The following is an 18788-nucleotide window of genomic DNA, read 5'->3' as shown; positions in this document are numbered from 1 at the left end:
GTCATTTAATTTTTCATCTACTTTATTGAATGCGTCTATTTGCTTCATCTATCCATTGCCGAATGTATGGAGGAAGGCTGGTTGTGACGCGCTTCATCTGAGTCGTGGAATTTCTATCTAATGCACCAATTAAATAGAACATACGTGGACATCCTGGGAGGCCGCCTAGACGACGTGCTTTCCTATCTCTAATTTTTTTGCACTGTGTACATCGTGACTTTTTAATCAATCTGAAGTAGCTTGCCATGCTACGAAAACATTGGTGTGGTGTTCTCCAGATTGGAGTTTAAACCTTCTATTTCAACATTTTAAAGGCATTATTCTTATATCTGACATTAAAACATTGAAATGCTTTTTGCAAAGTGTTTAATAAGATTTCAAGAAAATGTTGAGACCCCCTTTAGAATATAGGATTTTTTCTATTTCCTACGTGTTTTTATAAAAATAAACTAATTCCTGTGATAATCCTCTACGTTTCATATAAAATTCATGCGTTCCAAAGTGCCCTAAATTTAGTTTTTTTTGAAATGTTGACTAGTAGCTCCAAATTTAAATATACTAAATATTTTTTAACTTTATTATTTCAAAATCGTCACATGAATGTTTCCAAACTGGTAATCAGATTTTGAGAATGATTAAATCAATCACACCAAAGTACATTGAAAACACAAAAACATAATTTTTTTGAGAAGAACAAAAACATAAATATAATAACACTAGAAGGCCTCTCAGGAGTCAGGATGCATGACTTGGGCTGACGGCCACGATGTGGGCCGACACCGACAGAACCGGGCCGCTACTTGCGAGCCGGATGGCCATCGGGCTCGTACTATCTCGCGGACACGTGCGCGCCGAAACCGGACGCCGTGACGTTGGTTACTGTCGCTAAGTTTGAGCTTAACTTAAATGCTCAAACTTAAATGGTATAACTGTTTTGCCCGAGAGGTTATTTGACGCCGGAAGTATTTTTTTTTGTTCTTTTAAGGTGAATGTTCGTTTTATGCTAAAAAAAGAATTTGTTTTAAGGTGGAGTTTGTTGAGTTGTGATCTAAATTCAGTTATGTACAAGATAAAGGCTAATTTCTGTCGGATCGAAGCGAGGCCCGTCGCCGGGAGGCTTGGGCTGAAACGAATATAGTGTAGGCCGGTCGCCGGTATGGATCGTCGTCTATTCTGGTTTTTCATCTCTATATATATACTTGCTGTAAATCGTCGTTCTAGGATAAAAAGAAAAATTGTAAATTCTCTACGTTTGTAAGCTCATCCGATATAGAATCGTCGTTCTAGGATAAAAAGAAAAATTGTAAATTTCCTACGTTTGTAAGCTCATCCGATATAGTGAAGATTTAGTAGCTAATGCTTATTATTTTTTTATTTCTTTCATAAAATGATTTTTCATGGTAAAATCTCGTGTTCCTGTTCCCGATGTTCGGTGACAGTCACCGCCCAAATCCGCCGCGGTTTCACCATCGTGCGGCCGCCCACCACATCAGCTTGTCGTAAACGATTGTAAATTTCCAGCCGAAACAGTATTTTTCTCCCACAGCATTACTTCTTCACGAACCAGCCAACCGCCAAAAAAAAAAAAAAAAAAAAAAAAAAAAAAGCTTCGCCCATGTCGTCGCCGCCGACGCGTCGTCCTCTTCTTCTCTCCCCACGCTCCTCCTCCCCCTCCATTCGTTCGAACCCGCCATGACCGCCTCCAAGCCCCTGCCGCTCCGCCTCGCGGTGCCGCTCGCGCTCGCCCTCGTCGCCAACTTCCTCTGGGCCTTCTCATCTCGTCGAGCCTCCCCGCTCTCGGCCTCCTCTTCCAGAAAGGTACCACGCCGCCGCGCGCCGCATTGCCCTGGCACGAACCAACATGTTCTGAGCAATTTTCGTCGCTCTATCTACTCTAACCATTGCTCCTCTCGCAGGTGATGCGGAAGCGCGACAAGGCGGTGGGACACCTGAACGCTACGTACGCAGACCTGCCGGCGCCGCACTGGGACTGGGAGATGTCCGCAGCGCCCGTGCCACGCCTCGACGGGGCGTCGGTGCACATTGGGGATCTCCTCTACGTCTTCGCCGGGTACGGGGACATCGACCTTGTGAGGCACATTTGCTTACTATCGCGCCCTCTGGAGTCTGGACGATTTCCTTTTCGCAATGTTTTCACGCTTCACTTAAAAGATCGAACGGCTAGTGCTCGGTTGTGCTGAATTATGAGCTAATTCCATTACATCGAAGCAACCTGTGTAGTATCTAGCTGTAAGGTTTCGACTTCTCCAGGAACTGTTCATAACGTTTAGGATTTCAAATAGTCTGTAGTAAATGAGCAAGATCAAACATTTCTTACTTGGTGAATGATTACTATTGCAAAATCTTGGTAGTATCCTTCCTTTCTGATATATTGCTTTGTTCCTTGCTTTTCAGGTCCATTCTCATGTCGATGTTTACAATTTCACTTCTAACACATGGTCCCAAAGGTTTGATATGCCCAAGGAGATGGCACATTCTCATTTAGGAATGGCCTCATATGGTAGATACATTTATGCAGTTTCAGGACAGTATGGACCACAGTGCCGCGCCTCAATCAATCGCAACTTCGTTTTCGACAAAGAGACTAGAGAGTGGCAGGAGTTGCCTCCTTTACCACTTCCTAGGTATGTATGTGTCGGTGTTTTAGATCGGCGGGTCCTCAACCAACGAGTGAAAATGTATTGCGTGTCCCTAATCCCAGATGGTGATGCAAAGAGACACAAGGTTTATACTGATTCAGGCAATAGGTGCCCTACGTCCAGTCTGAAAGAGCGATCTTGTATTTCTTGCACCGAGGTGCTTGTAGTAGGGGTTTACAAGCTGAGCGAGAGAGGGAGCCGGTCCTAGGTCTCTGTGAGGAGTAGTGCAGGTTGCTTGAGATGTTGATCTCTTATAGTGAAGGAGTGTGCGCGTTATAGGATGTTGTTGTCCGTCGCTTGTACGGGTGTGTGATCATGCCTAGGAGCGGCCCTGGTCATTCCCTTTTATAGTCGAAGGGGGGCACAGGGACGGTACATGTATTTGCTACGTGGCATTTTTCTTTTAGCAGAGGCGGCATGTCCGAGCCCTGCAGCTTGTCACTATGGCGGTATGGTCGGTGGAGCGGTCTTGTCTTCGGTGCACTAGAGCGACGCGCCGGTCACGCCCGATCCTGTGCGATGTGGGAGCTCCTGTGGTGGCCTGGCAGGCACGCCTTCTTCTGTTGGAGACGTGCTGGTCACTGTAGGTTTGACCGGCGCGGAGAGCCAAGGGCGGGTTGATGCGACGGCGCGGGTACGCTGATTCCGAGGCTACAGGAGCTAGGCCCTATGTACGACGTGGGAGCTCCTGCAGCCTGACGCAGGGCGTGGCGCGTACTGCGGGCGACGTGCCGGTCCCAGCGCGTCGTCAATGTAGAGAGCTGAGGCCCATCGATGTAGAGGCTGAACCATTGTGGGGGGCTCGGCGGGCGCAAGCCCCGAGGTTACAGGAACCCAGGAGCGGTTAGCCGAGGCTCGGAGAGAGCAGTTGGCCTTGTACGTCGATTCCGGGGCTACAGGGACCCGGGCATGACTTTCCACGCCGCGCTGTCCTTGGAGCAGGGGTTAGGCAGCACAGCGTAGCACGGACGTCAGCCGTGGGCACAGTGCCGAGCACAGTGGCCGGTAACCCTCGTCTCGTCCTGTCCCGGATGGCAGGGCGTTGATGTGACTTCCGTCTCGTCGGCCACTCCGCTGTACCGTGCCGTCGTGCGGCTGGCGTTGTGGGAGTGGTATGGTTCTGGGCCAAGCCTGCTTCGGTCGTGCCTGGATGTTGTTCGAGGTGGGCCGGGCGATCCAGCCGGGCCTCGGATGAAATGGGGTTTGCCTGCGGTTGTATTTTGGCTTCGATATTTACAAGTTCTAAGCGATTTTTTCAGTCTTTGCTTAGGGTACCCCTTTTGTGGTGCCCGACAGTATGGTACAGTGCGCTTAGTTTATATTAAACTCCCCATATGCCTCCTAGAATCGGCGCATTCTTAGCGCTCTAATTACTGTTTCCTGTACGGCTGTCCAGCCCCCACCCGCCGCGTGGCCACGCCGCGTTCACGTTCCCGGTCTTCCGGTCCTGGGTTAGCGGCGTAGACGGCTATAGCCATCCTCCGCTGTATACGTACGGTCCTCCAGCCCATATCCTCCACGTATTCCATGCCGCCAGCCCACCTCCTCTCCTCGCAGCTGCCTCCGGGGCTCTCTTCCTCGTGGTCATCCCAACAGCCGCGCCCCTCAGGCCCACCACCCGCGCGGCGCCTCAAGCTCGTGCGTGTGCACGCCTGATTTTCCTCTCTCATGATTCATGGGCCCAGGTCTGCTCTGGCCCAGTCTTAGGCTATCCGCACTCGTCCACCTCTATTTCTATCTCTAAAAAGGAATATTCTATCCTAGTCATCGAGATTCTCTACTCTATACCCATTTCTCCCGCACCCGTGTTATCTCTATCCCATACTCTATACCCACTATTTCATATTTTATTTCCCTCTCTCCTCCATTCTCTCTCTCATCAACTCTACCTCTCTCTTGATACAGTGCTGCTATAGTGTTGCTACAGTGTTTAGCGTGTCTGGCTCACGCCCGCGGTCTGTGGCGTTTTACTGTACAGCCGGTATGCTCCCGGGCCGTTTACAGACGCCCGGTACGCTAGCCCTGGCGTACCGGCTGCTTTACCGCGCAGCGGTGCGGACAGTCTCGGAGCCGTCGTCGCACTGCCTGGGAGGCGCACGCGCCGCGCTGCTGCCTCGGCGCTCGCGCTCGTGCCGGCCTCGCCGCATCCGTCCACCTGCGCCTTAAGTGCCTCCGCCTCCTTTCCTCGCTCCTCTTCTCCTGCTTCGACGGGACCGGCTGCTGGTGCCACGCCGACGCCATTGCCGTCGACCGTGGACCTTGCTGCGTAGGTCTGTGCCTCTGTCGCGTCCATGGACGCGAGCCCGTCCTCCTTCCTCTTCTTCGCTCGCCTACGCCGGCGGCCTTCTGGATCTCGGCTCCCTTCTTCTATTCCATATGACGCGCTCGGCCGATCTGCTGATTTTTGGATCCTTTATACGTAGGTTTGGGCTGTGCGTGCTCTGCTTCCGCCCGCCCGATGCGGCCGGGGCTCACCCAACCGTCAGGTACGCACCGTCAGCCGTGTGCTGCGTAGGTCTGTGCCTCCGCCGCGTCCATGGATGTCGGCCCGTCTTCCATCCTCTTCTTCGTTCGCCTGCACCGCCTTCCTTCTCGATTCTTTTATTTCGTATGACGCGGCTGTCCGTCTGCTCAGTCTTGGGTCGTTTGTATGCAGATTTGGGCTGTACGTGCTCTGCTTCCGCCCGCGGCCGGGGCTCACCCAGCCGTCAGGTATGCAGCCTCCTGCCTGTTTTTCCTCAGTTTTGTTCATGTCACTGCGCCTATGCTTTCCTAATTTTTCTTGCCTGTGCTCCGCGCTATTGTCTTCGTTCCTATGTTCCATGCTCACCTCTAAAGGAAATCACGCCTCACTCACATCAATGGACTGTACGAGATAGAGTCGTCAGGTTTTCTGAATGCAAGAACAAAGAACAGACACCTAAAATTGTCAGAGTAGATTTTATTCTCATTGATGAGCAGGTAATCTATTTCTACATTTCTTTGGTTCTGTAGTCACACATACCACTACTGCCTTTCTTACATCCCTTCCATGCTTACAGGGAACGACCATGGAAGCTCAGATTCCTCAGAATTGGATACACATGTTCATGCCCCAGCTAAAAGAGGCCTCTTTGTACTATATTCAGTTCTTCCAGGTGGTCAGTGCACGTACAACATATCGACCTGTTGATCATCCGTTTCTAGCACGCTTCACTGTGCACACAAGGGTCCGTGAAATCACAACGATACCACCCACATTTCCTGAGTATGCATACAGAGTGGCACCGTTCGAGGTCCTCAGGGCCAGAAAGCAAATTACTGAATACTGCTCAGGTATCACAGATTGGCCTTGCTAGCCTACACATCTGTTCACTCATATTATTCTAATTTAACCTGTCTGCCCGCATTCATTAACCGACCGTGTATGCAGATACTATCGGCGTGCTGCAGGGATGCACACATGTTAGAATGCAAAATACAAGAGGAGGACCAAAGCCAATCCGAAATGTACGCATAACAGATGGAAAGTACGTCCTTACAGTCGCTACCTACTGTGCTGTTTTCCATTTACCTTTTGCCTTCTGTACTTCCTACATTGCTCTTATCTAAACCCATGATGTTGCTTTAAAGGGATACCATGGTAGTTGCTCTTTGGGGTGAACAGGCCGAGAACTTTGATGCTGAGCGGTACATGGAAATGGCTACACGTGAACCAGTTATATTCCTCTTTGTTGGTGTTACAGCTTCTATGTTCAACGGTACATTGTTATTGCTTTCTCAATAAACAAAACACATGTTTTTCTGTGACGTCACATACTTTTTCGGTGTGCAAATGGTACGTCAATCCTCACATACCAGAGGTTGCAGCTTTACGAGACAGGTAAGTACACTCATCACATCTTTTGTACTCTATTCTATTCATAGTTGCATATGCATGACTAGCGCATTTACCACGATTTAGTCATATCCTTTTTTTTTATCATTGTACCTGCATTGGTCGAACTCCAACGCCCATATGGGATGGACCAGGCACGAGCCAGGCAGCACCAGAAAATATAACTGTTGCAGACCTTTCTACATTTGATAATCCCCATGTCATCTATGTGAGTACAGTGTATCCTATGGTTTTTGCCTTTACTGAAATTCCTGCTAAACTATTCTTCTTAAACAGGGCAATAGATATATTGTCAAAGTTAAAATAAAGAATGTCCTCACCGACACGTCGTGGTGGTACCTGGCCTGTCAAGTATGCAACAAAACATTAAAACAAGAAAGTGGCGCTACCCGTTGCACCGGCCGAAGTTGTTCTGGAACAAGCGGCGGACCTAGGTCAGCATCACTTTCTTTAGCATATGGTTATGTTTTATTACTCAGGGTGCCATGCTTAGGCCATAAAAATCCAATGTTTCTAACCATGTGTCAACACATATAGGTACCGACTGTCTATAGTTGCAGTAGACCCAGCAGCCTCAGCAAACACCGACGCTACGCCAACTATAGAACTGGTCTTCTTTGGGCCCATAGCAGAGGAGATAATTGGAATGCCGGTCGATGCTCTCATCGCCATGGATGGTCCTTCCAGTGCATTTCTGCCGACTCGAATCACAGCTCTCTATGGAAGACAATTTAAGCTTCGTGTCAGTGTCTCGCCCATGTCACTACAAAGAATTGGCATTATTTATCAAGTCGATACTGTTTTAGCCACCGGAGACACATCTTCCTTACACCAGAATCCACAACTGCCAGGTTGTTTAATTTTCCCATTCTGCATATTTCTGCCCATTTCCGTATCACACCCACATTGACCTTTTTTTTATTTCTTCATGTACATGTAACACCATCTGCCACAGAGGAGCTTCCTATTGTCTCTGCCTCTGACACACAGGCTACGACTGACACACAGGTGCGCACTACCACCTTGCATACATACTGCAAACATAGGCCCTGTGAACTGCCACCAATTTATAAATAATGCCTCCAATCAGACTCTTCACACACCCATACAGCCATGCTATATGTTTACTTGCAAACTGCTGCTACTTGTGTTTTTAAACAATGCTCTCTTACCGTTTTCGCAGTTGGATCAGCCCTCACTTTCTGATGCCCACGCAACCCCACCTCCTCGGCATGTTCACCTAACTCCAGAGGTATGCAGCAGCGACAATCCTATCTAACAACAGCATAGTCCACACCTGTGTTTCCTCACTCATCCATCGTATTGACTGTCCATTTACACATGTAATCTTTAGATCACAGACATCCATCCAGACGAAAAAAAGAAAAGAGCTATTGGAGACGTCGCCGCTCATGAAACTCATGATGGATCTAGGTTTGCACATACTATTTCTTGCCTATACCTCAGTTCTATAGATCGTTAGCCATTTATCTGTTTTAAGCAACAAATGTCACTGCAGTGGTACTGGTGCCAACAAGGATCGTAACGTCCATAGGCGCCTTGAGCTATAGACCAAGCCATATATATTAAAGGTACCTACATCTTCGGCTCCATGACATGTCTTATGGAATTGTATTTTTAGATGACATCATTACCACAGGCATAATCTATCGAGCTTCTTAGTGAGTAAAACTCAGCCAGTGTTACCACGTCACACGGTCTACACAATGAATAAAACGTGATCTAATATCAAAAGGAAAACGGGCGCAGCGAGGCGCGCCCCATTTCCTAGTTAGCCATAAACCCGTTCATGGAGTGATGCTTATGTCTTTTCTATGTTTTTTTCTTCTATATATCATTTATTATCATGTACGCGCTTTTTCAAATTTGGTTCTAGTCCATTGGCTTTACCAATTCATGCTCCTATTCAACAAACATGTTAAACACATAATGCCAGTCATCTGCTTGTTATAATTTTGCTTCTAATTTTCATTTTTTAATGTCTGAAGGGCGGGCCTGGTGCAAGCGGTAGTGTCTTACCGCCTGTGACCGGAAGGTCCCGGGTTCGAGTCACGGTCTCCTCGCATTGCACAGGCGAGGGTAAGGCTTGCCACTAACACCCTTCCCCAGACCCCGCACAGAGCGGGAGCTCTCTGCACTGGGTACGCCCTTTTAATGTCTGAGCAGTTAACTAAGAATCAAATTGTAGTATTTTGTATGGAGAATAATCTTTTAGTATTCAGCTTGATCGGCCTAATCCTACAAAATGAGATTAACCTTTTAGGAATACATGGAATTATTGTAATGTAAGGCCCTCTATATACTGCCAATGTTTATTTTCAAAATCTGCTGAAATGGTTCATTGCTTGCATTCTGTATTGCTCTAGTTGTTGCTGGCACATAGCACCCCAAAAAAAAACTTATTTTGTGAAAAAAATTCAGGTATGCACCAGCTACTCAGCTTTGGCGTGGGCGGCTCCATGTGATGGGTGGAGGCAAAGAGGACCGTCATGAACCCGGATTGGAGCATTGGGGCCTTGCTGTCAAGGATGGCAAGGCACTGGAGAACGAGTGGCAAACTGAAGTACCCATACCACGTGGTGGACCTCATAGGTATTCAGAGTGAACTTGTGTCATTTGCATGCAGTCACCATGAGGTCATGCCTGTTTTGAGGGATGAGTTGGTATCTAGTGGTTAGACACTCATACCGTTTATCCTTTGTAGTGGTACAGATGTTCTGTCGGTTGTATACATTTCTAAATGACGGGTGCACGAATAAGTGTCACTAGGAACCACATACACACCTCATGCCTCGGTATATTTCCCACTACTGGAAACACTCACATTTTTCTGTGTGTGCGAAAACACATAGAAAAATACGAATACCGTTAAAAAAATATTTTTCTAACGGTGTACCCTCAGAAAAATACCCACGGAAATATAATGACAGAAAAATCTAATTTTTCTGTGAGTTCATCGTCAGAAACAATTTTTCTGTGGGTCTCACACGCGCACAGAAAAATTGTGTTCACCCAGATTAAAACTAATTTTTATGTGTGTTAATCCACACAGAAAAATAAAATAAACACACAGAAAAACATATTTTTTTCTGTCGGTCTAGTTGAACTCACAGAAAAATTTATTTCGTCCAGATTAAAAATAATATTTTTGTGTAGCCAGCCTCACAGGAAAAAAGAGTTAAACACAAAAAAAAATATTTTAAAACAGTAGCAACAACATATTAAAATATATATTGTCCATACAGTAATTTCATGACACATCACAACATAATAAATACATTCATAGGTGTCTAAATGTTCAGCACATTCATAGGTAATAGATGATGTCCAAATGTTCCGGCATCAATACATTCAAATCCCTCAGACTAACCAAGATTCAGCTCTTGATAGTTCTTTATGCGCTTGTCCCTGAAACTATTCAACTTTTGCTAATTCTTCATGCGCTTGTCCCTGGGAGTGACCATGGCAGTTGAGTCTATCACATCCTGCAGATCAAGCATTGACTGAGATCTCATGAAAGCTGAGAACTGCTGGTATGACTACAAAAGTTCAACAAACCATAGAGCATAGCATTCGCAATTAGAACCTTTGCTGACACTGAAGTGAAATAACACTACCAAATGAAATCAAAGTAGCCCAATTGGAGAATCTCCATCATTTTCCCCATCAAAAAATAATATGCCATCTATGTATGCCAGCACTTTCTAAGACTTAAGATCTCGCAAGGTTCTTTGTAAGATAAAGCTAAGTGAAGACTAGAACATACCTCCTCAATACTGTTTGGGATATTTTTCTGACAATGAGATCCAAAAATTGCAGGCCTCTCATCGGTTATCACAACCATTTCATTGTGACTGTTAGTGGCCTTTCCTCCAAGGCCTGTCATTTCATCAACTTTTACTGGGACTTTCGCCGCTTCAGCCAAATTCTTCTGCCGCTCCTTATTATCCTGCAACGACTTAAATGCTTAGTAACAAATATTTATCATATTAAGGAACACTTGGTAGACATAAACAATATAGCTTCTACTCACATGAGCTTCTGGACGAGCTTCTTTGACATTGTTGGCATGCTTTCTTTCCATAGGTCGCGTCTGTTGTTTTCAAGCTTCTTCAATGCATTTCTTCTCTCTCCTTTTCCCTCCTTTCCTCCTCATCCCTCTGCCTCTTCCTTGTTGCCACATTAGCACCTCTTTTCTTCTTCTGTTCCTGTTTTTTCTTCAGCTGCCTCAAGTGCCTTCACTCTGACATCTTTTTTCACTACAAGACAGAAACCCCATTTGTAGAGGCCTTCTGTGAGCACCACTCAACAAATATTTCTAACTCAAGGATCAGTTGCCTACTAGATTTAGCATAATTTACTTATACTAATACTCCCTCTATCCCAAAATATAGGGTGTATTATGTTTGGAGAAAGTAAACCATACTACACTTGGACCATTAATCTCTCATAGAGTATATTACCGATTGATACAAAATCAATATCGGTATTAATGATATTCCAAGTAGGAATCTAGCGGTGCAACTCTTGTAGACTAAACATGTTCAAATTTTGAGTAATTATTGGTCAAAACTTGTGAACATTGATTCCACAAATTCCTAGTACGCACTGTATGTTCGAGATGAAATAGTGGAAGTAACAAATGAGACTTACCACATGCAGGTTGCACCTTTGGCTTTACAAGAGGTATCACTTGCCAAAGATTACATGCATCTGCCAACTACAGCAGCATTTGGTACAACTACACAACCATTCAAGTCCTAACTCTTAGCATCAATCGGAGCACAAAAACAAGCTCAGATACAGGTGTCAGCTTAGCTAATATATTGAATTAAAAAAAGTCATGTTCTTCTACAAATAGCAATGCAAAAATCACAGAGCTCTATTGAACTGAGCTAATAGAAAAGAAACTATTGGTCATTCCAGATCCATTAGAGAGCAGTATGCCAAAAGCACAAGAACTACATATATTTCACCTGGAGCAAAAGAACAAGAGCAAAAGAACTCGAGAAATGGCTCAGATTTACCCATTATCAGCATGACAACTGCAACTTAATTTCACCTGTGTGCAAGGATTTGCAGAAGTGGGAGAAATAATTCAAAAGATTACAAACTGACCAACTCTGTCATGTTCCACTTATGTAGAAAGGATATAAGTGCAATTTTGCAGTAAAAGATCCATGTCTGCTGTCAGGAAATGTTACTTATTTGCTTCTATGATCATTGTACGTTTAGATAATGCAGTATAAAAGAACCAAGCATGAATTCAGTGTGAGTGCAAATTGTATTTAGTGGATTACCATTTCTAGAATTTGCCCTTTTGTGTAGGCACGGTCAGAAATGAGCACAAGGTCCTCAACAACTGGAACTGAGACCTCCTCATATTTGCAAGCAAGAAGCATAGCTGTGACTCCAACCAGTTGTAGCTTCTTCCTTGGAACCACTTCCTTTTCCAAGAATCTATCTATTATGTTTACTGTAAGAAAGAGTGTCTCATCCATCAGATCGAACTTGTAGTGAACCTTGCAAAAGAACCAGCAAAAATATTAAAACTTGCAGTTTCAGATCAGAACAATTTGTAAGGTCCATGCTTTTTGTACCTCAATCAGCCAGTCATTCAGAATTGCTCTCATCTTTGAGTTTATATCTTGTTGACTGGACATGTAATCAGGTCTTACGCAACTCTTAGCCTGCATAAAGCACCACATTGGTAATACTGAAAAGATAATAGAACTGCAATAGAAAAGTCCAAGATAGTAGAAGCCTGCGTAAGTCTTTGTGAATGTAAGATTAGTCGGCAATAAGTTTCATTCTGGTGAGACCATGATTTGCTTCAAAAATACTGAAGGAACCAATTTTAGTAGTACAAAGACATTATGAACTGTTGTAGCTTTCACAGTTGTATAACAGATGAAGCGGTTCCAATCGTACAATGCAGTGATGATTTTAGCGCATCATAACTTTCCAATGTGTTGCACATGACAACTAGCACAATAGTTACCTATTCCTGGCTGTGAGGTGGACCAATGTGCTATATCAGTATCATTCGATTCAAAACATGTTGACATTTTTTTTCTTTAGATTAGTTGCTTAAAGTGCATAAAAGATGATAATTAACATTAGGCGTGCATTTCCACATTATACCATACTGCAGTTAAGATTCTTGTCTGAAGTAGAATGATCCTTACAGGTTTCTGGTCTAATTTATTCAGTTTCGCAAAGGAACTTGCTCATTCTTATAAGCACATTATAGATAAAGCATCTGCGCATTCGAGATATTCATCCAAAAATTCAGAATTCATGATTTGAGATTATTATCTACCAAAAAGGAACAAGATAAGCATCGTCTGACAATAAACCACCTCATTTTCTCTGTAGAACTTGTAAAGCTCTTCAACATATTCTGTTGCTGCAAGCGGGTTCCCCGAGTCTCCACTGTCAATATCCATGAGCGATTCATCTTGGTTCATGTCCTTGTTCTCTGTCTCACCCTGCATTGCCAAACATAACAGTAAGCCAGAGCCATGGCAAAGATGCTCAAAACCCATCCATTTCTGAGCAAGAGCACAAATCAGAAGTGCGAATACCATGTCGATGTCACTGTCACTATCGTCGACCGGCTCGTAGAGTTCCACGTCGATATCAACGGTGCCATTCAGGATGCTCTTTGCTCGCCAAGGAGGCAGCAAATTTCCTGAACAACCAAAGCAATACCCAGATCAAATCAATGCCTGCAAGAAACGTCAGAGGTGCAAGAACAGCTAGCACGCGTCCTAACCTTGTCATGGGCCGGCTGCTTGGCAACGCTGTCTTCTTTTCGTCCCTTCTCTTCCTGGAGAGAAGAAAGGAACGCCGCTGATAAACAGATTTGGACCCCAAGAACCACGAAAAAGGCACGATCTTGGGGCAGGAGATTACTGCAGCATGGGCTTCTTGGCGACGGCGCAGGGGTACGGGGCAACCTCGACGAGGTTCTTGATGTCCGTGAGGGTGCGCCGGCTCCCCATCTCTGCACAAATCAGGAGATCAGAAACCATGGGCTCGCGACGCAGCAAACAATCCAAGAGGAGATCAGCCCGGGCAGCCGCCCGCACCCACCTCGGATGCCTGGCTCCCCATCACTGCGATACAGAAGGGGAGGGGAGGGGCACCCGCCGGGGAAGAAGAAGGGGGAGGGGAGGGGCGCCGGCGGGGGAGGGGAGGGCCGCCGCCACCACCACGCCCCGCCACCGCCGCAGCCACTGGCCGGATCCGGGAGAGGGAGGGTCGGATCCGGCCGGGTGAAGAAGGGGGAGGGGAGGGGCACCTGCCGGGGAAGAAGAAGGGGGAGGGGAGGAGCGTCGACGGGGGAGAAGAAGGGGGAGGGCGCGGATCTGCTTGGTCGGCGGCGGCGGCGACGAATCCAGATGCGCTGCTCGGGTGAAGGGTGAAGAGGGAGACAGATCCGGCGTCGGGGGTGAAGGAGAGGGGCCGCGCCCGCTGCGTCGATGAAGAGGGAGAGGGAGGAGTAGCGGCGCTACTCGGGGAGGGGAGGAGCCCCCGCGCTGAGTCGCAGAGGGAGGGGCGCGGTGCTGAAAGGAGAGAGTGAGGGAGGGGGCGTGGTCTACTGCATGCGTGAGAGGGTGTTTGGGGGCACGGCGGCTGACGGGTTAGGGTTTGGATTTTTCTGTGCGTGCACATGTTTTTTTCTGTGTGTTTTTAAAGAACCGACAGAATAAATTGTATTTTTCTATGAGTGCTGAGTTTTTCCGTGTGTGTATTGTCACGCTGTGGGTTTTCGTATGTTTCTGTCGGGATATTTTGGAACCGATAGAAAAATCGTAATTTTTCTGTGCGTACCCAAAAAAACGCACAGAAAAATTTATCACCCTCAGAAAAAAGCGAGATTCCAGTAGTGACATTTATTTGGGGAATTCCTTGTGTGCCATTAAAAAAGATCGCAATTCTCCGTGAGCCCCTGGAAAAGTTCAGCGGTCTTCAGCGTCACTGCTCTAACTTTTTGTGTCCTCCATGCCACTGCCGTCAGTTTGGGCTATCAAACTGTAGGCGTAAAAAGTCAAAAATACCCTTAAGTCTAAATATGTCATTAATTTTTTTTAGTATCATAATGACTTCAAATGAAAAAACTCAAAACTAAAAAATTGTAGATCTCGTCGAGATCTATAATTTTCATATAAAAATTATCTTCATTTAATTCCGCAAAAAAAATGGTTTGATATGATTAATATATCTTAGAAAAATCATATCTTTTTTTGCGGAATTAAATAAAGATAATTTTTCATGCGCATGCAATAGGTTGTCGGGGCACGGATGCTTGACTACACATGTGGAAGTGGGTCACGCGTGCGGGAGACTGCCGCGCCGTGGTCGTTGGTGCGCCAAGATCGGTGGCGCGGCAGACTGTGCCACGTCACCGGTCAGCGTCCTGGTCGTCGCCATGTCAGCTCTCTCGCCGCGACACCATGCATGTCGCGGCACTGACAATAAATATGGCCAAAAGTGTTATATTTGAAAAAAAAAATTAAACAGTGTTAAATTTAAAATTAGTTTACAAAAAGTGTTAAAATTAAAAAAAAAATCTCTTATGACAGGGTTTCGGTATTATTATGGATCTGTAACTCATACTCTAGCTACTGTATTTTGATTAGATATATTAACTTTTAACCCTTAGGCTATTTATTGCTTTTGGATTACCTAAGTACTGGCAGTAAAACCTTGTAATTATCTCCTTTTCCAACAGAGATTTTTTGACTTAAGAAAGCAAAGGGCGTTTTACTTTAAGGTAGATCTTCATCGGTTTTCCATTCTCTTGCAGCCACGAGCCCCAGTTGTTCATCCCACTATTTGTATGCTAACACATAGTGTAACACCTCGGGTGTTAGTCTTGCATAACTTGATTTGCATAACATGAGCATGCTCATCAAGCATTCATAAACACGCATTTACAATTGAAACATTGGATTGAAACATCTGCAACATTTGCTTGTTATCGCATGTTTCTTGGAACATATGCAACTTTTCTCATTATTTCATGTCTCCATGTGTATATGCATATGATCATGAGTGTATACATGTAGATGGTTGAATTGAGTCACAAAAATATATTGGCAATACTTAGGTTAGCAAATGGAACATAGTTCATGAATGTCATTTCCCATGATCAAGCCTTAAGTCAGGTTTCATGTGATTACACTAAATAGCGCTATGAGTGACTAATACATGAAATGATTGAATGACATTGCAAATTGCTTAAACATGTTTAGAGTATCATTATGAACAACTTTGACATTCATGGTTAGGGGTAATTAGGTCATTAAGCCATGATTTGAAGTGTATCATCATTTAAATATGACATGTTTGACCAAATTTGAACTAGGTGTTAGAGACCTTGCATGGAGGAGATCACTAAAGCAAAGTTGTAGTATTTGCTATAAGGAACAACTTTTATTTTTGGGTCATTAACTGATTCAGCTCCTAACATGTGTGAAATTGGATCACAAAAATCAGTAAAATTAACATTTCAAGACTTAACAAAAATTTCCTAAGTCATATCGACTGACACACTGACAGGCCGACATTGGGGGTGATTTTACTCAGTCTCGGTTGCGAATTAGAGCATGATCTTTGAACAAGAATTGTAGATGGCACTTAGGGCTACAAATTTTGTTTTGGAATCATTCACTGGTTTGCTTTGCATCGAGAGATAATTTGAACGAAAAACTCGCTGTCAGGCTCGTATCAGGGTTAACTGACGAACTGAACGCCGGTTCAGCGGCCGACCGGAGTAGAGTCCGTGCGTCGCGTGGTGGCCAGCGGACGCTGCGCGTCGTCGGAGCCTCGCCGTGTGTGGCCAGGGCAGGCCAGTGCGCGCCTTTACCTCTCCCGCACTCAGCCGCGCCTCCATTTCGCATTTCTCGGCTCTCCTTCGTCGCTCGCAGCGCCCGCAGCAGCAGCGCCGCTCGCCGCCATCGCCGTGCCAGTCACCGGCTTGCCTAGCTGCTTTTTCATCACCGCAACAGCACCGCCGCCTCCCCAGCACCCCACTGCTCCTCCTAATGCCCGCTGTTCAAGCTCGGTAAGCTCTAGCCCCGCGCACAACCTCGCCGGAGCTCCGCCGCCAACTCCGTCGTCGTGGTCCCACCTAACCAGACCACCCCAGGCCACGCTAGAGCGCTAGCTAGGTTCGCCGTAGCTCTGTGATGCTCGGCGTAGCGTTTGATTGAGTCGTCGTGGCTTCCACCGACGTCTCACCGTCGTCCCGCATCTCCACCTCGCCATGGCCACCGCCGCCGTTGCTAGCACCAACGAGAGGTCCCACCAAGTAGTGCAATGTGTGCGCGAGGTTGAGTAGATCACGTAGTGAAGATGTCACCGTCGGCGAGTTCGCCATCAGCGAGCTCTGGCCGCGCTAGTAGAGTAGAGCCGCCTGCTCTGTTCTTGTCCCACTGACGCGTGGGTCCTCTGACCAACGGGTCCCACCGGTCAGCGACAGTTGGAGATAGGATAGGTCATTTGATTCCAAATTTTTGCATTGTTTTGTGATTTTTATATCTTCAGTTTGGTAGCTTCATAAATTGTCAAATAAATTGTGTAGTGTTCCTTAAGAAGTGAAGTATTTAATAAAAATATATTCTTGACATTTACAGTAGAAATTTTAGGAGATTTAAATAGAGATTTGAAATGTGTTTTTGAATACATGCAAATTTGTTTATTTTATGTCTAGAGTTTCTGTGCTCCAAAAATTATGAAATTTTTGTGGTAAGCTATTCTTGTCATGTATGAGCTCTGGTAAAAATTTGAGGATCAGTGCATGTGTAGATTTGTAGTTATAGATTTTTCTTTTATAAATAGTGAATCCTGGTATGAATTTTTATAAATTATTTATGAATCCAAAATTCATGAAATCTGTTGGGGGTAATCCTAGTACCATAAGGATGCTAAGAAAAATAGAAAATTTGTTGCTTGACATTTTTCACTAGGATTTTCTATTTATGCTACTTTAAGCCTTTCTGTCTTGTCATTTTTGTACAGAATGTTTTACTGTATTAAATGGCATGAAACTTTTACAGTAGTCTTTGAGTAACCTTAGTAAAGCACTGTAAATTTTTGAGAAGTTATGATGCATATTTGATATATATTTACTATTTAACCTATGTATCTAAATAAAATAATAAAGGCATATAAAGAAATAGTTTGGGCTTCACCATTAGGTTTTCTTGAGTGTATTTGGTATGCTTAAACTGTTGGTAGGCTTTATGTTGTCAAACTTTGAGTGATTACATGAAGTAGAAGTATTGTTGCTTTAAAATGCAAATTTGAAAGGATTCCGGACAGATTCTGTAGTTTGATAAGTTGCAGGATAGGGATGATGTTTGCTGTAAAAATGGTTAAATAACAAAGTTGTAGATAATTTGATAAGCTTTCCAGAAAGTCTAGGATCACTGCATTTGAATTAGTAAAACTCTAGTTATGAGTGAAACAAGTAGTTGCTATTTTGTGATATAGTAGATGCATTGTGGAAGTAGTTAATTAAATGATCGAGAAGAGGTATGCACCTACTCAATAAACATGATGCACTTGTTAACTTCATGCTATTACGAATACTTATATGAATGCATTCATCATGTGTCATCATGCTACACTTGTTAACATATATGCATTCACGATATCTTATGCCATATTCATGCATCTAGGATCGGAGGAAGAAATAACATTGCTGGACTTCGAAGAAGCAGAGGAAGGGGACCAGCAGGAGAATCCTCAAGTCGCAGCTCCCGAGGGCGTGGAGCAAAATCCTAAAGAGCTTCCGGAGTGTCCTGACCACCGCCCCACTTCCTTTCTGCAAGGCAAGCCCCGGAGCATTCTAAGTCTTCCAGTATTTTACAAATGATTACTTAAGTACTTATGATTGATGCATTAGGTTATAAGAGTTGAATAGAACCACTTGATGCATATACATTTCTTGTCCAGATATTACATCTTTAACCGGTATAGGTCCAGGATCGAATATATGCTTAGCCATGCTTAGACCGGTAGAAGTCGGGTGATGTCCTGTCACCTGCGAGATATAGGTGGATACCGAAGCACGGTTGGCTATATTTGCTATCGTGGAACAGAATCATGGGGTAAAAGAAAATCAAGACCGGGCGGGATGTCGATAGAGAAGCAACGAGACATGAAGGTCTTGGGTGTGGATCTATCCCCGTCTATGTCGATTAAGGACCATACCG

At 45.0% G+C, this 18788-nt stretch overlaps 1 protein-coding gene and 1 pseudogene across 1 annotated transcript; one reads left to right on the top strand and one right to left on the bottom strand.

The window, feature by feature from the left end:
- Window positions 1-1692: 1692 nt before the first annotated feature.
- LOC136499428 (kelch repeat-containing protein At3g27220-like) lies at window positions 1693-9163 on the top strand. Its single transcript, XM_066495086.1, has 4 exons — window positions 1693-1818; window positions 1917-2090; window positions 2416-2645; window positions 8980-9163. The coding sequence occupies exons 1-4, from the start codon at window positions 1693-1695 to the stop codon at window positions 9161-9163; spliced, it is 714 nt and encodes a 237-aa protein (XP_066351183.1).
- Window positions 9164-9766: 603 nt separating this feature from the next.
- Window positions 9767-14178, bottom strand: LOC136500994 (cyclin-B2-1-like; annotated as a pseudogene).
- Between the last annotated feature and the right edge of the window lie 4610 nt (window positions 14179-18788).

Source organism: Miscanthus floridulus, chromosome 13, assembly GCF_019320115.1.
Source record: "Miscanthus floridulus cultivar M001 chromosome 13, ASM1932011v1, whole genome shotgun sequence".
In the NCBI taxonomy this organism is placed as follows: Eukaryota; Viridiplantae; Streptophyta; class Magnoliopsida; order Poales; family Poaceae; genus Miscanthus; species Miscanthus floridulus.
The sequence above is the reverse complement of the archived record's forward strand: the minus strand, read 5'-3'. Positions and strand labels throughout refer to the sequence as shown.